This window comes from Lithobates pipiens, unplaced genomic scaffold, assembly GCF_037356315.1.
Source record: "Lithobates pipiens isolate NorthernLeopardFrog02 unplaced genomic scaffold, aLitPip1_a1.2 Scaffold_8, whole genome shotgun sequence".
In the NCBI taxonomy this organism is placed as follows: Eukaryota; Metazoa; Chordata; class Amphibia; order Anura; family Ranidae; genus Lithobates; species Lithobates pipiens.
The window spans coordinates 374981486-374999182 of NW_027507903.1; the positions used below are offsets into that span (position 1 = coordinate 374981486).

The 17697-nt window shown below is 40.9% G+C and overlaps 1 protein-coding gene across 1 annotated transcript in view; it reads left to right on the forward strand.

Moving 5' to 3' along the window:
• FGF18 (fibroblast growth factor 18) overlaps window positions 1-12019 on the forward strand; it is a 517453-nt gene extending 505434 nt beyond the window's left edge. The window contains exon 3 of the mRNA XM_077472117.1: window positions 11082-12019. Coding sequence (XP_077328243.1) covers window positions 11082-11348 — 267 coding nt within the window. The 3' untranslated portion in view covers window positions 11349-12019. The remainder of the gene's footprint in view (window positions 1-11081) is intronic.
• Window positions 12020-17697: the final 5678 nt, after the last annotated feature.

A 17697-nucleotide genomic window follows, 5' to 3' on the forward strand; every position in this document is an offset into this window, starting at 1 on the left:
CAGGGCTAATTCCTGCAATAAAACTAGAGTATATGGGAGAGGTTGCAGTGTGGTGGCACCAGCACCAGTGCCTAAGGCCAAATTTTTCTGCCCCTGTTTAACAGGGACATGTAATTACAATTCTTGATATAATATTTCACAGGAGGGCCCGTTCCTGTGCCCACCCAGAGTAACGGTGAGGACTTATAGTGTCGTGGCACCAGCACCACAACCACCAAAGGTCAATTTTTCTACCACTGTTCAACAATGGCATGTAATTACAATTCTTGATATAATCGTTCACAGCAGGGCGCTCCAACGCCCACCAAGAGTCACTTTGAGGGCTTACAATGTTGTGGCAAAACCAACACCTTGTTCCGCCATTTCTGCAGAGCATATAGGGCAGGCCCCTACTTTCAAACATCCAATTTACAAACATCTCCTACTTGCAAACGGAAGGAGACAACAGCAAGTGAGATGAAAAAAGATGGACGACAAAACAAATTATACAGGGGTGATAACCCTTCCCTATGTTTTCCAAAAAGCTTAAAAATAGTTTTTTTGACTGGAGCTACACTTTAAAAATGTACCAGTTGAAAATTACAAACAGATTCAACTTAACACAACAAACCTACACAGTCCCTGTCTTGTTTGCACCGCCTGTATACTGCTGTTCTGAGTATATAGGGCCTGGGGGCCACATGCATTTCCTTTTTTTAATATGGGTACAGGGTTCCCCTTAATATGCGTACAAGACCCAAATAGGCTGGTAATGGGCAGGGAGGGCTACCCATGCCATTTTTCTCAATGATTTTCAACCATATTGCAGGAACCAGATATAACATTAAAACCGCAAGCAGTTTTAAATGGTGTTATTTCCGTTTAATGTCATTTTGTGCAGGGACTGTTCTAAACACGGGAAACACATGGCACTTCACAGGCATACTACAGACACCCCCCAGGCACCATATTTAAAGGAATATTTCACTTTTTTTTTCACTTTAATCGTCATTAAAATCAGTGCTCCCGCCTTAACGGCCATTTTTAAAAACATTTTAGGCATTGACCTATGTCCCCTGGGGCAGGAGCCAGGTCCCCAAACCCTTTTTAGGACAGTATCTTGCATATTAGCCGTTAAAATTAGCACTTTTCAATTCGAACGTTCGAGTCCCATAGACTTCAATGGGGTTCTAAAGTTTGTTCGAATTTGGGGTGCGTTCGAAAGTTCTGGTGCGAACCGAACCGGGGGGTGTTCGGCTCATCCCTACTAGTGAGTCTCCTCATTCTCCTCAATTATTTTCTGAAATGTGTGCATTACAAGATTTGATAGATTTAGCTTTTGAATCTGATCCTTGACCTGTTGAACACAGCAGTGAGCCAGTTGATTTCCCGTTTAAATTAAAGTCTGATTTTTATCCAGTAGGTTCACGGGGGCACTCTTTACATCTAGAGGAAAAGAGATTTCATCTTCAAATATGGAAAGGTTTCTTCACAGTAAGAGCTGTGAAAATGGGGAATAGACTCCCGCCAGAGGTGGTTATGGCCTGCTCAGTAGATTGCTTTAAGAAAGGCCTGGATACTTTCCTGAATGTACATAATATAACTGGGTACTAACATTTATAGGTAAAGTTGATCCAGGGAAAATCTGATTGCCTCTTGGGGGATCAGGAAGGAATTTTTTTCCCCTGCTGTAGCAAATTCGAGCATGCTCTGCTGTTTTTTTTTTTTGCATTCCTCTGGATCAACTGTGTGGCATACAATTGGGTATATTGGATTGTACGATATTTTTTATTTTATTTATTTATTGTTTTTAAGGTTGAACTGGATGGACTTGTGTCTTTTTTCAACCAGACTAACTATGTTCACAGGGCAAGGATATGGATTGTTTTCGGAAACTGGTTGAGGGACATTTGACTCATCTCGCCAAAAAATCGTTTAGTAGTCATACACATGACAATCTCACTTTTTCTGAAAGAACTGATTTAAATAATCTTAAAAATGATGATAGTGATGTTATTAGGAATGCACACAAAGGGGGTTCAGTTGTCATCATGGACTCTGAAGATTCTTATAGACCCCTTAGTTGCAATCCTACACAGCCCTTTAAAAAGGAATTGTCTTAATTGTTGGATAGAGATGTTGTAGCAGGTATTTTAACAGAGAAAGAAAAAAATCATGCTTATTCCAAAATGTCCAATCACACTGATGTTTCATTTTTTTTTAACCAAAAGTGCACAAGGGCTGCAACTCTTTAACAGGAAGACCACTGCTACTGCAGTGGGGCGGGGCCGGTCTCCATAACCCCATTTCATGCATTTTCTCATTCCTCCCCCAGCTCCTTCCCTTCCACCTCCCCTTTTCTTTCTCTTCCCTCCCTCCTCCCCCTTCTTTCTCTCCAATCCTTCCCTCTCTTCTCCCCCTTCCCTCTCCCTCCGTCTTCCTTCCCTTTTCCTTTCTCTCCCTCCGCAGGTTTTTCTCTGCAGGTTCTTTTCCATCCCTCCCCCCACTCCTTCCCTTACACCTCCCCCCTTTTCTTTCCTTTCCCTTCCCTTCTCTCCCCCCTTCTCTCTCTCTCTCCTCCCCTTCCCTCTCCCTCCACCTTTCTTCCCTTCCCTTTCCCCCCTCCGCAGGTTCTTTTCCAGTTCCGCCTCTTTTGTCCCTTGGCCAGTCTTCTCTTGAGGGGGAAGCTCGCCCCACTGCACAGCTCCCAGGCATATGCCTGAATATGCGGTTTCTCTGTTTGGGAGGGAGGGGACTGGGCCTTGCCTTGCCCCGCACTCTTATTCAATAACTCTTGATTTATTTTAAAGTGGTGCCATTTCCTGTTCCTTCCACCCTTATATTAGGGTTTGCACCTTCCTGTTATGGATTTCTATTCACTCGCCAGTCTGTGTTTGTCTCCTTCATCTCCTCCCCTCCTTTTTTTCTTTCCTTTCTCCCTCTCTGTCGCTTCCTTACATCCTTTCTTTTCCTTTTTCCTTTTACTTTTTTTCTGTTACTGCCTGTCCATTTCTCCTTTCCACGTGTACCCCCCCTCAGACCTGGAAACCGCTTGTTGGTCTCTCTCTGGGCCCCAGGCCCCAGAGAAGCAACTTCTATCCCCTTCCCTATCTGTCTCCATGAGTGCTCAGTGTTTATTATTTAGCAGCGATGTGTCTGGTGGCAGAGCCATCACTCTAGGTATCCTGACTAGATAGGAAGTTGTCCACCAGTGTTGTGGTTTTTGTAGTACACTTTTTCTGCTCCTTCTTCTTTTTTCTCTTTTCCTCTTCCTGACCACATGGACTTGGGGTTAGATGGCAGATCAGTTGATCTTTCTGTATATTTCTTCCTGATTTTTTCAGTTGAGCTTGAATATTTCTCCCCCGTCATGGCCATGACACCCTTGAGAGTGTACATTCAAAACAATGTTTTCAACTCGCCTCTTAAGTGGTCAAAGGCAACCAATCTTTTTGACACCGGGGACCAGTTGCGTAAAGGAAAATTATGACAAGACCCTTAGGGGGTTGCGATTTGTGTTTTTTTTAGGGCAATTTCTTGGTGCAATGGCTAATGTTGGCACTTCAATTATCATGGCACCATGGTTGATATGGTGTCAGGATGATTGAAGCGCATTATTTCTATTATTATATTGTAATTGTAATATAAAATGAAATAGTTCAACTCACCATAATGCAGAATCAGTTGGAGTCTTGAGTGTGCAGCTTGTCACTTTCCATTGTCACCTGACACCAGATGCAGCTTGTCACTTAACACGTTGCTTGCCACCAGACACAGCTTGTCACTTGTCACGTCACCTGCCTTAGGATGCAGCTTGTCACTTGCCAAGTCACCTACTACCAGATGCAGCTTGTGACTTGCCACATCAAATGCCACCAGATGCAGCTTGTCACTTGCCATGTTGCCTGCCACCAGATGCAGCTTGTCACTTGTCATGTCACCTGCCTTCAGATGCAACTTGTCACTTGCCACATTGCCTGCCACCAGATCCAGCTAGTCACTTGCCATGTTGCCTGCCACCAGATGCAGACTGTCACTTGCCACATTAACTGCCTTCAGATGCAACTTATCACTTGCCATGTCAACTGCCACCAGATGCAGCTTGTCACTTGCTACGTCGCCTGCCACCAGATGCGGATTGTCACTTGCCACCAGATTGGGATTTCACTTGCCGCATCACCTGCTACCAGATGCAGCTTGTCACATTGCTTGCCACCAGATTCAGCTTGTCACATCGCCTGCCACCAGATGTGGATTGTCATGTGCCATGTCGCCTGCCACCAGATGTGGATTGTCACTATCCTGCTACCAGCTGAAGCTTCCCACTGTTGCTTACCACCAAAAAATCCCAGATGCAGCTTGTCACTTTTTAGATGTAAAAGCAAATTGGTGGCAGGCAGCAGTGAGAGAAGAGAAAGAGGCTTCTCTCCCCAGCTTTTCAGCACATACGCATTGGCTGGGTCCCAGAATGAGGGCGGGCAGTGAGAGATGATGTAATCTCTCTGCTCTCTCGCCTGCCCGCCCACCGACCCTCTCGCCCGCTGGTTTACTGCACTTATGGCCTGGCTGCAGAGAGGTTGGGGACCCCTGGACTAAGGTATTTAACCATCTTAAATCCCAGAAGATAGATGTTGACTGTTTGCAGGAGACCAGGTTTGCGCAGTCCTCAGCTCGTTTTTTTTAACTATGCACTTTCAGCTTTTTTGAACCACCTCGGCTGCTGAGAGACATAGGGGGATCTTGATAGCATTCCGATGCAACCTGCCCTTTACGTGCACCCTTGAAATTGCTGACCCTATGGGCAGATATCTACTCCTACAAGGAACACTCTGGGATCATGAGGTTACTATTGTCTCATATTATGCCTCTAATAGATTCCAGCACAGATTTTTTCTCACACCTATGTCTCCCAATACCGAAAGGGCATCCTCCTTCTGATGGACGACTCCAATATTGCCCTGAATTCCACTTTGGATAGGGGGTTCACACAGGGAGCTAACCGCACTCACAATCCAATGCAAGAGACTTACACGAATTGAGGTTTGGAGAGAGCTTCACCCTACTGCCCGTAATTACAGTTTTTATTTCAACTCGCATTACAACTTCTGTAGGATAGACCACATGTTCATGTTGATTCAACATTTTCCTCTTGCTCATAGGGTTGCTATTTCCTCCTCTCCCTGGTCAGATCATGATCCTCTGGTCCTGTTGGTATCCCTTTTGGGTCTGAGCAAGGCCACCCCCCACTGGAGGATCAACAAATCTCTCCTGACTGAAGCCACTTGTCAGCAGGGTCCCTATTCCCTCCTCTCCGTGGTCAGATAACGATCCTCTGGTACTATTGGTATCCCTTTTGGGTCTGAGCAAGCCCATCCCCCATGGGAGGATCAACAAATCTTGTCAGCAGGTCCTTTTCCACATCCAGACTTATTTCTTGGACAATGTGGGCTCTGTCTCCTCAGCAGTGTCCTTGTGGGAAGCCCATAAGATCACCCTCTGAGGCCACATCAACCAGTTGGCCTCCTCGAAGAAATGTGAGTGGGAGCATTGTATCTCTGAATTAACCTCCCTTTTGACTGAGGCTGACACTTGTTGGTCACGGAATTGGACCTCCTGGCCACTTCCCAGGCTGAGAAGCCTTTGGTGCACCAGACACAAATTCTATTCATGTGCTAACAAGCCTGGAGCTATTTTGGGCAAAAAGCTTAATTCTGCTGGAAAACTGGAAGAATGTCCGATTTCACTGAGTTATGCTTTACCTTGTTTATCAAACCTGGTCCATTCCCCTTAATCTTAGCTGAGGCTTTCTTTCATGACCTACATTTCCCCACTCTATCCGCTGCTGCTTGTGAGACCCCTACTGCTTGCATCTCTGAGACAGAGGTGCTGCAGGCGAAAAGGTCTTTGAAGCCTTCCACTGCTCCAGGCCCTTATAGATTTTCTGGTTTGTAATTTAAGAAATTTTCATCCCTCCTAAGACCCTACCTGACCAATTACTTCAACACACTAAAACAGGGATCCCTCCCCAGATGACCTCAGAGCGCATATAGCAATGCTTCCCTAAAACGATGGACGATGCCTCCGAGCCACAGGCTTTTTGGTCCATTTCTCGTCTCAATAAGGATCTAAAAAACCTGGGGAAAATATTGGGCACTTGCATCAATAAGTACCTAAACCTCTTGGTCCATAGGGACCAAATGGGTTTTGTCTTGGGTAGGCAGGCTTGTGACAACCTTCCAAAAGTAGTCCATCTAATTCATCTCCTCAACCATCTTAAAAACCCTGACTTTCTTCTCTTCCTAGATATCATAAAGGCGTTTGACTCCCTGTCATGGGAATACTTGCATTTTGTGTTGAGTCGCTGGTGTTTTGGAGAAGCCTTTCTAACTTGGTTTAAGGCTCTGTATTCAGTCCCGTCGGCCTTAGTTAAATATGCCGGTTACTTTGATTCATAGGGGCACTAGGCAGGACTACCCCCTCTCCCGTCCCATTCCATCTTAGCTCTCGAACCTTTTGCGCTCGCACTTCGTCAGGACCAGAATATAACTGGTGTCCCATATGCAGGCCACAATTACAAGTTAAGTCTCTTTGTGGATGATGCGCTTCTCACCCTAACTAGACAAACAAAGATTTGGGGGACACACCCAAAAAAATGCATAAAAGATGGTGCAGCCATAAGACCATACAGAAAGAAAAAAAAGATTATAGCGCCAACATACAAAAATTACATTTAACTCCTGCAAGGCTATTTAAAACACCTGAGCATATTCAGAAAATATGGGGATTTAATTACACCATATGGCCATATAGTGCTAAGCCCACTACTACGTCAAAGTACCCCAATATCAGTGGGTCCTACGCTATCCATAGAATGGAAGATCCTGCTTCTCTTATCCATGGGAGCATACACTCCTCTAAATGGGAGAATTAAAAGGACTCCTCCTATAACATAGGTGGACACTAATAGGTGGACCTGCCCAACGTTAGCCCTTTCATGCAGCATAGCCTGAAAACGTGGGACTCCATCAGATACTCGGGCAATCTTGTGTCTCCCTTCTTGCCCCTCCTGCCCATTCTTTACAATCCTTTATTTTCCCTGGGCATGGACCAACCTCTGGCATTTTCCTGGTGGACTGCCCATGGTTTTATGCAAGTTCAGCACTTTTTGACTTCTCTGTCTTTTCCAACATGGGTGTCTCTCCAAGAAATGCATGAGACCCCTCAATTGGAGTTTTTTCACTACCTCTAACGCCAACATTGGATATCATCCCTCTGTCACATCTCTACCTACCCCTTTTGGAAAATGACCTTCAAGCATATATGCCAGCACTCTCCAGGGTCACCTGGTCTCATCTCCACCCTTTATGCTTCATGCTTCCCTGAATAGTAGAGCATCCCCTACTTCTCTCAAATATTTTTGGGAACAGGGCTTGGCATCCGAGACAGACCTAGCAGACTGGAGCAAGGCCTGGTCCTCCGTAGCAAAATGTTAATTTAACAATGCCACTCTAGAGGCGGCATATAAAGTACTGCAATGATGGCATTAGGTCCCAGCTCATATTACCCATGCCAATCCTAGCTCTAATGACCGCTGTTTCCGGGGCTGTGGCCATTGTGGGAACGTCTTACACATGTCTGTCCTCATCTTACAGATTTTTGGTCTTACTGAATTCCTGGTGATCCCAAGTCCATGTCCCCTTTGTCCTTTCCCTCCTTCTCTTCTTTCTGCTAGCCTCCCATTCTCTCCCCCCCCCCCTTCTTTTCACTTTCATCTATTCCTCTTTTTTTTATCGTTTCATCATAAATGATATCGGCGAAATGAAATGATCATCAGGACTGATACATACACACGCTACTGTGCATGCACGATCACTGGCCAATTACAAGGGGTTTGTTTGGATTTATGTATCTGCCTGCATTATACTAATCTGATGTAGGTGCATTACTTTTTTTTTAATTCAAAGCTGATACAGTATCACACTATGTGGAGTTTTTTGTTCCATATATACTTCAGCTAGCTGATCTACTGCTGGTTTTTGCCATTACTTCCTGGTCTGTTGAGAGCCTTCTAGTTTACCAATTAAGGACACCTGAGAGACCACCTGGTCTTTTCTTCAGTGGATCAGAGATCCAGTTAAGTACTGTATGACCTCCCTGAGTAAGGGGGGTTGCAGACTTTCTATTAAGCCTCCATTTTTAGTTTGGTAACAAATGGGTGGCCTCACATGAGTAAATAAGAATTATCAGACTTCAATGTGCACCCTCATGCCAATTACTTAGGTTGAAAGTTTAATCGAGATCTCTGGTCTCCAATCAGAGATATCTGAGAGGTGTGAGCTAGGGGACTATTACGGGGGAAGGAAAATATTGTTACATCGAAATGAGAAAAACCAATATTACATAAAAATATAATTTATTAAAATGAAAAACATTACAATTTCAAATATATATCACAATTTCATAGGGGAAGGTGAGATGTTTAGACTAGTTTCCCTTCTCAGCTTCTTCAGGAAATTACCTACATCTAAAAATACATCAATTATTCATGGGTATATAAATATACAAAAATCATCATAAAATAACAATTCATTTAGGTAATCAATAAAGGAGACAATATTACAATACATAGTGAGAGCAAAGTCTTACCTATCTGCCCTTGCCCCTGGATAGGCCAGAACCAGATTGGGGGAAAGAAAGGCCTTACCCGGCGACTGGGAGTGGGATTTTGCCCCGACGGCCGATCTATATCTAAACAAAGGTATTTGTTCAGTTTGTTAAAGGATGGAAAAAGGGGGGGGGGGGGAAGAGGGGGGAAAAGGAGGAAGAAGAACTTCCCATCAGTGAATAAAGTAGTGATGGTCAAGTGCATTCCTTGCTTGACGACCATACTGAGATAGAACCACTATAATAATGGATAGCCCCAAGGTTAGTGTAATTAGTATATCATGACAATCACCATATCAAAAAAAAATTCAGAAAAACACCTTAAGGCCTTTCTTTCCCCCAATCTGGTTCTGGCCTGTCCAGGGGCAAGGGCAGATAGGTAAGACTTTGCTCTCACTATGTATTGTAATATTGTCTCCTTTATTGATTAGCTAAATGAATTGTTATTTTATGATGATTTTTGTATATTTATATACCCATGAATAATTGATGTATTTTTAGATGTAGGTAATTTCCTGAAGAAGCTGAGAAGGGAAACTAGTCGAAATACCTCACCTTCCCCTATGAAATTGTGATATATATTTGAAATTGTAATGTTTTTCATTTTAATAAATTATATTTTTATGTAATATTGGTTTTTCTCATTTCGATGTAACAATATCTACGTGCCCCATAATAGTCCCCTAGCTCACACCTCTCCGATATCTCTGATTGGAGACCAGAGATCTCGATTAAACTTTCAACCTATTTTTATTTTGGTGATGGGTGTCACACAGCTGAGAGTTCGATCATCATTTCAACATGTTTTAGCAATGGACTTTACACTTTGGTCCCATATGATTTTTTGCAGAGATCTGCACCCTTTTTGTATATTGCACTGGTATTTATGCTTGAAATTCATCTCTAGCTGAATTTTAGGTTTTGCACAATTGATGCCACTTGTTGCACTTTAATTAGTACATATTTTAGTTTCTAAAGTATGTGAAGCCTTAAGCCTCGTACACACGGTACTATTGTTAGCCAACCGAGCGTCAGATTTTTTGTCAAAAGGGCATGTGCCAGGATCTTGTCTTGCATACTAATGTTACACAATTGTCGTGCCACAAACAAGAACATACTGACATACTATGAGGAATTTCAGCTCTTGAGCGCCACCCTTTGGGCCCCTTCTGATAATATCGTGTTTGGTGAGCATTGATTCTGAGCATGCGTGTTTGTACTTTTGAATTTTGTGTGATGGATTTGTGTAATTGACATACGAAAATCAGACAACAGACCGTTCTCTGCCAAAAAAATTACTAGCCTGCCATCCAACATTTGTTGGCCAAAAGTTGGACAACAATTATCAAAATAAGCGTATGATTTTAGTAAGATTGGTAAGATTTTAGGACAACAGTCTGTCAACAGACAATCCCCTGCCAACAATTGTACCGTGTGTAAGAGGCTTAACTCTGAGTTATGCTGTCATCTAAGCCCTAGCGTGAGCAGTTCTTTGTTCTTGTTTTTCAAAAATAAAAAATTGAACAAAAATATTTGTACCAGAAAAGGTTGCCTACCCCTGGTTTGGGATGAATTTTTCTATTTTTTTGGATTGTGCTTTTAATCTTTACTATTTATACAAAATCTTTGTTTCTACAAACAAGCATTTAAAACAGGGTGTACCCCTGAAACTTGTGTGACAGAACTTTGAGTTTTCCAGAAAGTGCTGCAGAAGTTAGCTGCTTTCAGACTGTGTCTACCTAATCACCATACAGTCCCTTATAAACAAGGGGGAGAAATGTTTCATTATTTTGATTTATTCATATGAGTGTTAAGCTTGAGATATTGAGCTTGGTAAATAGGCTTCACTTTAGCAAAGCAGACAAAATGATTTGGTAAGAAGGTGCCTAGAGCTCCTCCTGCTACTTAGATTGTGAGTCACTAACATTCACAATAGATAATTCAATAGCAATGCACCTATAATATGAAAGGACAGTTCTGATTCATGGTTATTCAAAAGAGAGGAGCTTACAGATGACAGAAATGTTTTCACAAAAAATAGTGAGTTGGGTAACTAAGTGCAATTGGGTGACCTTCTACGTAACATTTTAAGTTGTTGGCAAAGAATTTTATAACTCATTAACATGAACCTGTAAGGATTGAAATTTGGTGAAAATATTTTTTTAAAGGTACAGGCTTCACTTCCTAGTGAACCATATACCTAGAAAAATCAACAGCCATTGAAGTCATAAAAGTCTCACCTCTCTTGAATAATTTTACCTGGTCAGTGACGAACAAGATTGTGAAGTCAGGTCCACCATGGCAAACACTTTTGTACCTTCAAAACTATCTAGGACACTTTCCATATTTCTGTTGTAAGGAGTTCTCTTTAAATATCTACAGCAATTGTGCACTGCAGTTTTATTGTTGTTTATTTATTTATTTTTGTTCATTTTTAGCCCGATGGATCTAGCAAGGAGTGTGTCTTCATTGAAAAAGTGTTAGAAAATAACTACACAGCTTTGATGTCTGCTAAATACACTGGTTGGTATGTTGGATTTACAAAAAAAGGAAGGCCACGCAAAGGCCCGAAAACTCAAGAAAATCAGCAAGATGTTCATTTTATGAAGAGGTATCCTAAAGGTGTGGTGGAGCTACAGAAGCCTTTCAAATATACTACAGTAACAAAGAGGACTAAAAGAATACGTCCCACAAAGCAAGGTTAAGAAACCATAAACTGGCATCTTTAATAGAGTGTCTTCACTAGTAAAAACAAGAGAGCATTATGTGGTAACAGGCAAATTATTTATACCAAAATAATATAATGTCAAATGCAATAAATTAAACTGCACAATTAAAAGAGGCAAGTGTAATTATAGTGTTGTGCTAGTGTTAAAGGCATTTTATTATATAAGCTATGAAATCAATGTCATAGCTTCAACTTAGTGCACCTAAAGAATATTTTTTACATTTGAAAATGAGGAATAAAGCTTTATTTTTGTACTTTGTTTAAAAACATAACCAAAAATGCTGGGAGATTTTACTGTGACTTGAAAAGACTTTATGCTACTTAAACTGACTGATGTGGGTGCTGTTGCCTTTTCTAGTGGATAGCGTCTGAGTGGATAACTAGCACAAGGCTGTAAACCAAAGGTGATTTTTTTTAAGGATTTGCAAATAAGTTGCAAACGACAGAATCATATTTATTATCTGCTGCAACCAATAGGAAAATAAGTAGGTGAGCACCATGGGTAGATGAGTTTCTTTGGAATGCTCAATACAGTCTTCTTATTAATGACATAGGGTGTCACAATTGTGATCCTGCACAAGGCTCACTTTTAATGAATGCTGCTAATATATGTAAATGACATTAATTTGATACAATCAATTAATACCAACAATGTATTAATTTGATGATGTTATGTATGAGTTTGTGTGTGTATGTATGTATGCATATATACTATATGTGAGTGTGAGTATATATATATATATATATATATATATATATATATATATATATATATATATATATATATATATATATATATATATATATATATATATATATATATATATATATATATATTAAAAGACAATGTTTATACAAATATCTTAGAAATAATTTCCGGTCACTTGCTGACATTTTAAACATGTAGTCTTTTCCTTGTTTTTTCATTTATTGGGAAGTCATACAAATTATGTTTTTTTACATATGGAAGGTAAATGTTATCAGGGAACAGTGCACTATTTTAAATGTGTGTATCTTCCCTATCTACAGTATGTATATAGCTATTTATTGCACTTTTGTATTTAAACTTTCAAAAAACAAAATATTACTGCCTCTTCAAGAAGTGGCAAAGAGAAATTTAATGTAAATGTCCTATTTTGAAGGATGAGTGCATTTCCAGTGTTACATAGGGTTGTGAAATAACAAAATTGTTACTAAAAGAAAAAACATACATGCAGTAACTTAGACATCCCTGAGATGTTTGCAACAGGTTTTCTGCATGAGAATTCTCTTTTTTATGTAATAAACCTGGCTGCTGTTAACATGCTCACCCCTATTCATCAAAATGCATCAGTCTGCATTTATATTTTTGGGCATACTTAAAAATACCAAAAAATGGTAATATCCTTTACATGCCCAACAATTGCTAATGCTTTAAATCATGCTTAAAAGTAACTTTTTATATGAGATCAAGTTAACATATAAGACATATTATAAAAATAAATATAAGCTAACTGAAATGCCAGTATATCAGGAACACATTATTTAGTAACATGGTGCTGAGAGCAAATTTGTGCAGTAACCTTAACCGACAGGTCAGATTTCAGCTTTTTACATGACAGTATAATCAGAACAATGAAAGATGACTTTATTGGTTGCTAATAGCTAAAGCACATGGAATATTGTTCTTGGCTACATTAACTGAATGCTAATGAGATAAATGTGTACAATGACATAGGCGCACATGTTGCCCATAGCAAATTCTATTTTTTTACATTTTTCTTAAGAATAAGAAAAATGCTTATTTTTTTTTGAAGCAGCTCATTATAACATGATTCAAAATGAAAATGAAGAAATCACTTATGCAGGAGAATGATTACAGTCTGTGTGCAAAACTACATCCATTAATGGCAATATTGGACTAGTGAGAACCACAGTAACCCTAAAAGTGGGGAGAAAAAAAAAGAACCAAGAGAGGTTTTCTGCATTGTTATAATTTGTCACTCGTAAATGAGCATGTAAATTATATTTCTGTCTACTACTCCTACAGTGCATTGGAGTGTTGATGAAATAAAAAGCAACTTTTACAACTGTAAACCTACTGCATGAAACAGCAGCTCCAGAAATGGGGAGTTGTAACACACCTACCTGAAGAACTGACCAGTAGTGCTGCTGTTTGAATTAATACTTCTTGCCTGCCTTTGAATATTATATGTACAGCATACATTCCTGCCACATTTTTTTTTTGGAACACCTCTTTGGGTACTAACTGAAGTAGTAAATATCAAAGGTTGACAAATATTTTTATAACATAATTTTATGTTTTAGAACTGAAAATGGGTGGTTGTTCTCTTCCTTAATAAAAATGATAAACAAATATGTATATTGATAACAGATCTGTAAGAGTCCATTCACACAGGGGCAACTTTGGATCCGACTTTAAGTCGTCCCAAGTTGCCTCAAGTCGCTCAACAAGATAAAAACAATATAAGTGAATGGAGCCGTCTTAATGTACACTACTGAAGTTGCTCAGACTTCAGAAAAGGTTCCTGTAATACTTCAATCTGACTTCTAGGCAACTTGTACAATGCTAGTGCTTTTACTAGCAGCTGTTAGTTAACCAGGGGTATGTTTTGCCCACTGAATAAACAATAAATGACAGGAGCTATGCTCAATTTCCCCACTTACGTGATGTCCTTTTTGACCAAAGCAGATGTGCATTTTACTGTTTAGCATTAGCAGATCCAGACATGTGAGTAGGCCAGAGGGAGTCACCCATAGATAACCTGCTGATTTGAACTAAAGTAAACACAGCACCCACAAATACATGTCAGCCATGTGTTGCTTAACCACTTGCCAACTGCCGCATGTATATGTACGTCGGCAGAATGGGACGGCTGGGCAAATAGTCGTACAGGTACGTCCCGTTGAATTTGCCGCCATGTGGTCACGTGTGCGACCCTTCTGGGAGCTCCGTGGGTAGGATTGAAGGTCCCCTGGACTCGATGTAAGCGGGGATACCCGCGATCATCTCACGGAGCTGAAGAATGGGGAGATGCTAATGTGAACAAGCATCTCCCCATTCTGCCTAGTGACACTATCACTGATCATAGCTCTCTGTGATCGGGAGCTATGATTAGTGAGGGTCATTCATAGCCAAGCCCCCTAACAGTTAGAATCACTCCCCAGGACACACTTAACCCCTCCCTAGCCCCCTAGTGGAGTATAGAGATCTGCAATTGAAACTATGCACTTTACCACCAAGATAGAAGCTCCACTCCTCCTTTTTCTCCCCATTTACATATACTTGAACTGTCTTAGAGAACTTTTAGAGCTTCAGTTTGTTTAATTTAGTTAGACCTTAGACTACTTTAACACATGGGTGGGCGGGCGTCTGTGATAAAGCAGCGATAAAAATAGCGCCACTTTACCACCGTTTTAGTGGCGATATTCAACCAATAGCGGGGCAGTTTTTAACCGCCGCTAGCAGTCGAAAAAGGGTTAAAAGTGCCACTGCAGCAGCAGTTTGCTGGCGCTGCCCCAGTGTTTTCAGTGAGCACGGGCTCTTTAGGAGCGGTGTATACATCATCCAAAGTACCAGGAAAAAACAGTGACGCGAACAAGAACCATTGTACATCATAGCTATTCTCCTGTTGACTTATCCTACAATAAGAAGCGGTAGAATCAACACTTGTCCAAGTAAATGCAGATAATTACGGTATTAATGTTTATACGTGTCAGAGGAGGTGAATTATATCCACAAAGCCCAAATGTTATAAAACTTGGTGTAGTTATCAGCTACATAGTTAGTCTGGTTGAAAAAAGGCACAAAGTCCATCCAGTTCAACCAATAAAATCAGTACATTTGTGTCTCCACTTCTCAGCCTCCATTATATCCTGCACCTTCAGTAGCCAATTCTCTAACTGTAGAGGCATACTGACGACTTCCAATTGATCGGAATGAGGCAACTGCCAGCATTAAGGAGGTGAGGCATCAGTGAACATTTATAAGTCCCTGCGGACATATGTGTGTCATGAAGTAGCATAGACAGTGGGTCGTCTACTATCTGGTGTTGAGTAACCCTAGTAATTAGGTTACAGACTTAAACCCAGAAAGGTCAGATAATGGAGGAATCCCACCACAGGTGTAAGAAGGTTCCTCTCAACCCACAGCTTCTCCATCAGAGTCCAAATGTTGTCAGGTATACACAAAACAGTTTGTCTGGAATCCAGCTTTTTTTAAAAACAATCTACTGAGCTGGCTAGAAGTAGTTTTTGAGGAAGTCTATTCCATATTTTCACAGCTCTTACTGTGAAGAAGCCTTTCTGTGTGTGGAGGTGAAATCTCTCTTCCCCCAGACATAAAGAGTGCCCCCTTGTCCTCTGTAATGACCTTCAAGTGAAGTGAATATAGTATTTGGATATTATCAACATTTTACCACTCATTCAGCTCTTGTCCAAGATATCCTTTAACTTGTTCAACCTTTAAAGCTTAAATCCAAGCAGGTATAAACAACACAAGCTAGTGCATTAAATAAAAGCTTTAACTGTGTTTTTAAATGCAATTAGTGTAAATACCTGAATATGTCCTGAAATCTGCCTCTAGTAATCCACTATATAGGATAACTAAGACTGGAAAAGGAAGGGGTAGCATTAGGAACTGGTAATTTGTATTGCATGAAAATAAACTGACAAACAAGCAGACTGTAAATGCTAGTAGTATCTGCTGAATTGAAAGAAAAAAAACTTAAGAGCTCTGGAGGAGCTGCAATGCTACCTATGCGTTGTTAGTACAGCGATCTCCCCTGCTGAGTTATTGTATTTTGACAAGGGAACAGCCCCCCCACCAGAACACACTGGTCATTGGCTGAGAGCATTGATGTGTCTAATTTTTTGGTCAAGCCATCTGTCGATCTGGCTTGACCGAAAAAGGTCTGCCGTACACACAGGCTGCCATACACATGGGCTGAATGTCGGCCAGTTTCTATTGATTTTCAGCCCATGTGTATGGCCCTTTAGGCTGCATTCACACCTGAGCGTAGCGTTTTCAAGCAGAAAATCGCGCAAATTTACCGTGATTTTGCTGCGTTTTTACTGCGATTTGCCGCGATTTTGTGCAGGGCAAAAGGTCACCAATGTTAAAAGAAGAAAAATGCCCAAATCTGCTCGATTAGAGCGACAAATAAGGGTCCGGAACTTGTTTGAGCTTCAGGCGTTCGGCTTCATGCGACATGGAGTGGAGATGTGAACCATCTCCATTGAGAATAATAGATTTTTTCCCCTCTAGCGTTTTGTAGCTTCAGGCTTCAAGCTACAAAATGTCTTAGAGAGAGTAGGGTGATTAGCTTATCAGACTGCAGCTACTGCTCTTTCATTGTTTAGTTTCAAACAGGGAGCATGGGATCTACCCAAAATGCTTAAAGCTGAACTCCAGACAGATATATATAAAAAAGGCTCTAAAATAAGCTTGCAAAAAAAAAAAAAAAACAGTGGTGATCAAGTACCACCAAAAGAAAGCTGTAATTGTGTGAAAGAAATTATATAAATGTCATTTGGGCACAGCATTACATGACCGCACAATTACAGGTTAAAATAACGCATTGCTAAATAGCAAAAATGGGCAGATTATGAAGAGGGTAATACCTTCCGGAGCTGAAGTGGTCAATGAATCGTTATATATATATTTTTTTCAAATCCAAGTAGAGTTACCAACTTACCTGGTATCAGCCTTTTGCATTTCTGTACACTGCAGAGCCCAGGCTGAGCAAGAGGAGAAGCAGCACAAGAAACCGATCAGTTGCGTTGCAGTGCTCATGAACTAACAAGAAACATGTTGACAGGATGAGGGAACAGAGTGAGGAATAGATTATCATCATCTGATGTTTCTCCTCTCACTGTCCACTCACAGGCTGGGATAGATGGTGGGGAGAGGGACACAAGGTTTAAAGTGTATGTCACTTAAAGTGTATGTCCATGTATTACCTAAAGTTACCCTAAAAACTTCCTCTCCCATATAGATAATTTTATATAATTATTTTTTACCTTATTCCTACAGCACAAAACTTTTTTTTGACTTACTGTGACATCACCCAAATTGCAAAAATTCTGCATGGTAAGCTCCTGGGAGGTCAGTTCATATGAAGATCAGTAGTGGCACATCCATAGGGGTCGTATGGATGCCGCCCCCAAGTGTTTAAATAAAAAAATTCACTTTAAGAGTGTCTGGGCGCCGGATACACGGCGGTCTACGGGAAGCTTCCCAGCATGCATTCAGCTGAGAAGTTGATTTGCCCGTGTTTAGGGAATGTTCGCACAAGCGATGTGCCCGCAAACACTCCCACTCTACA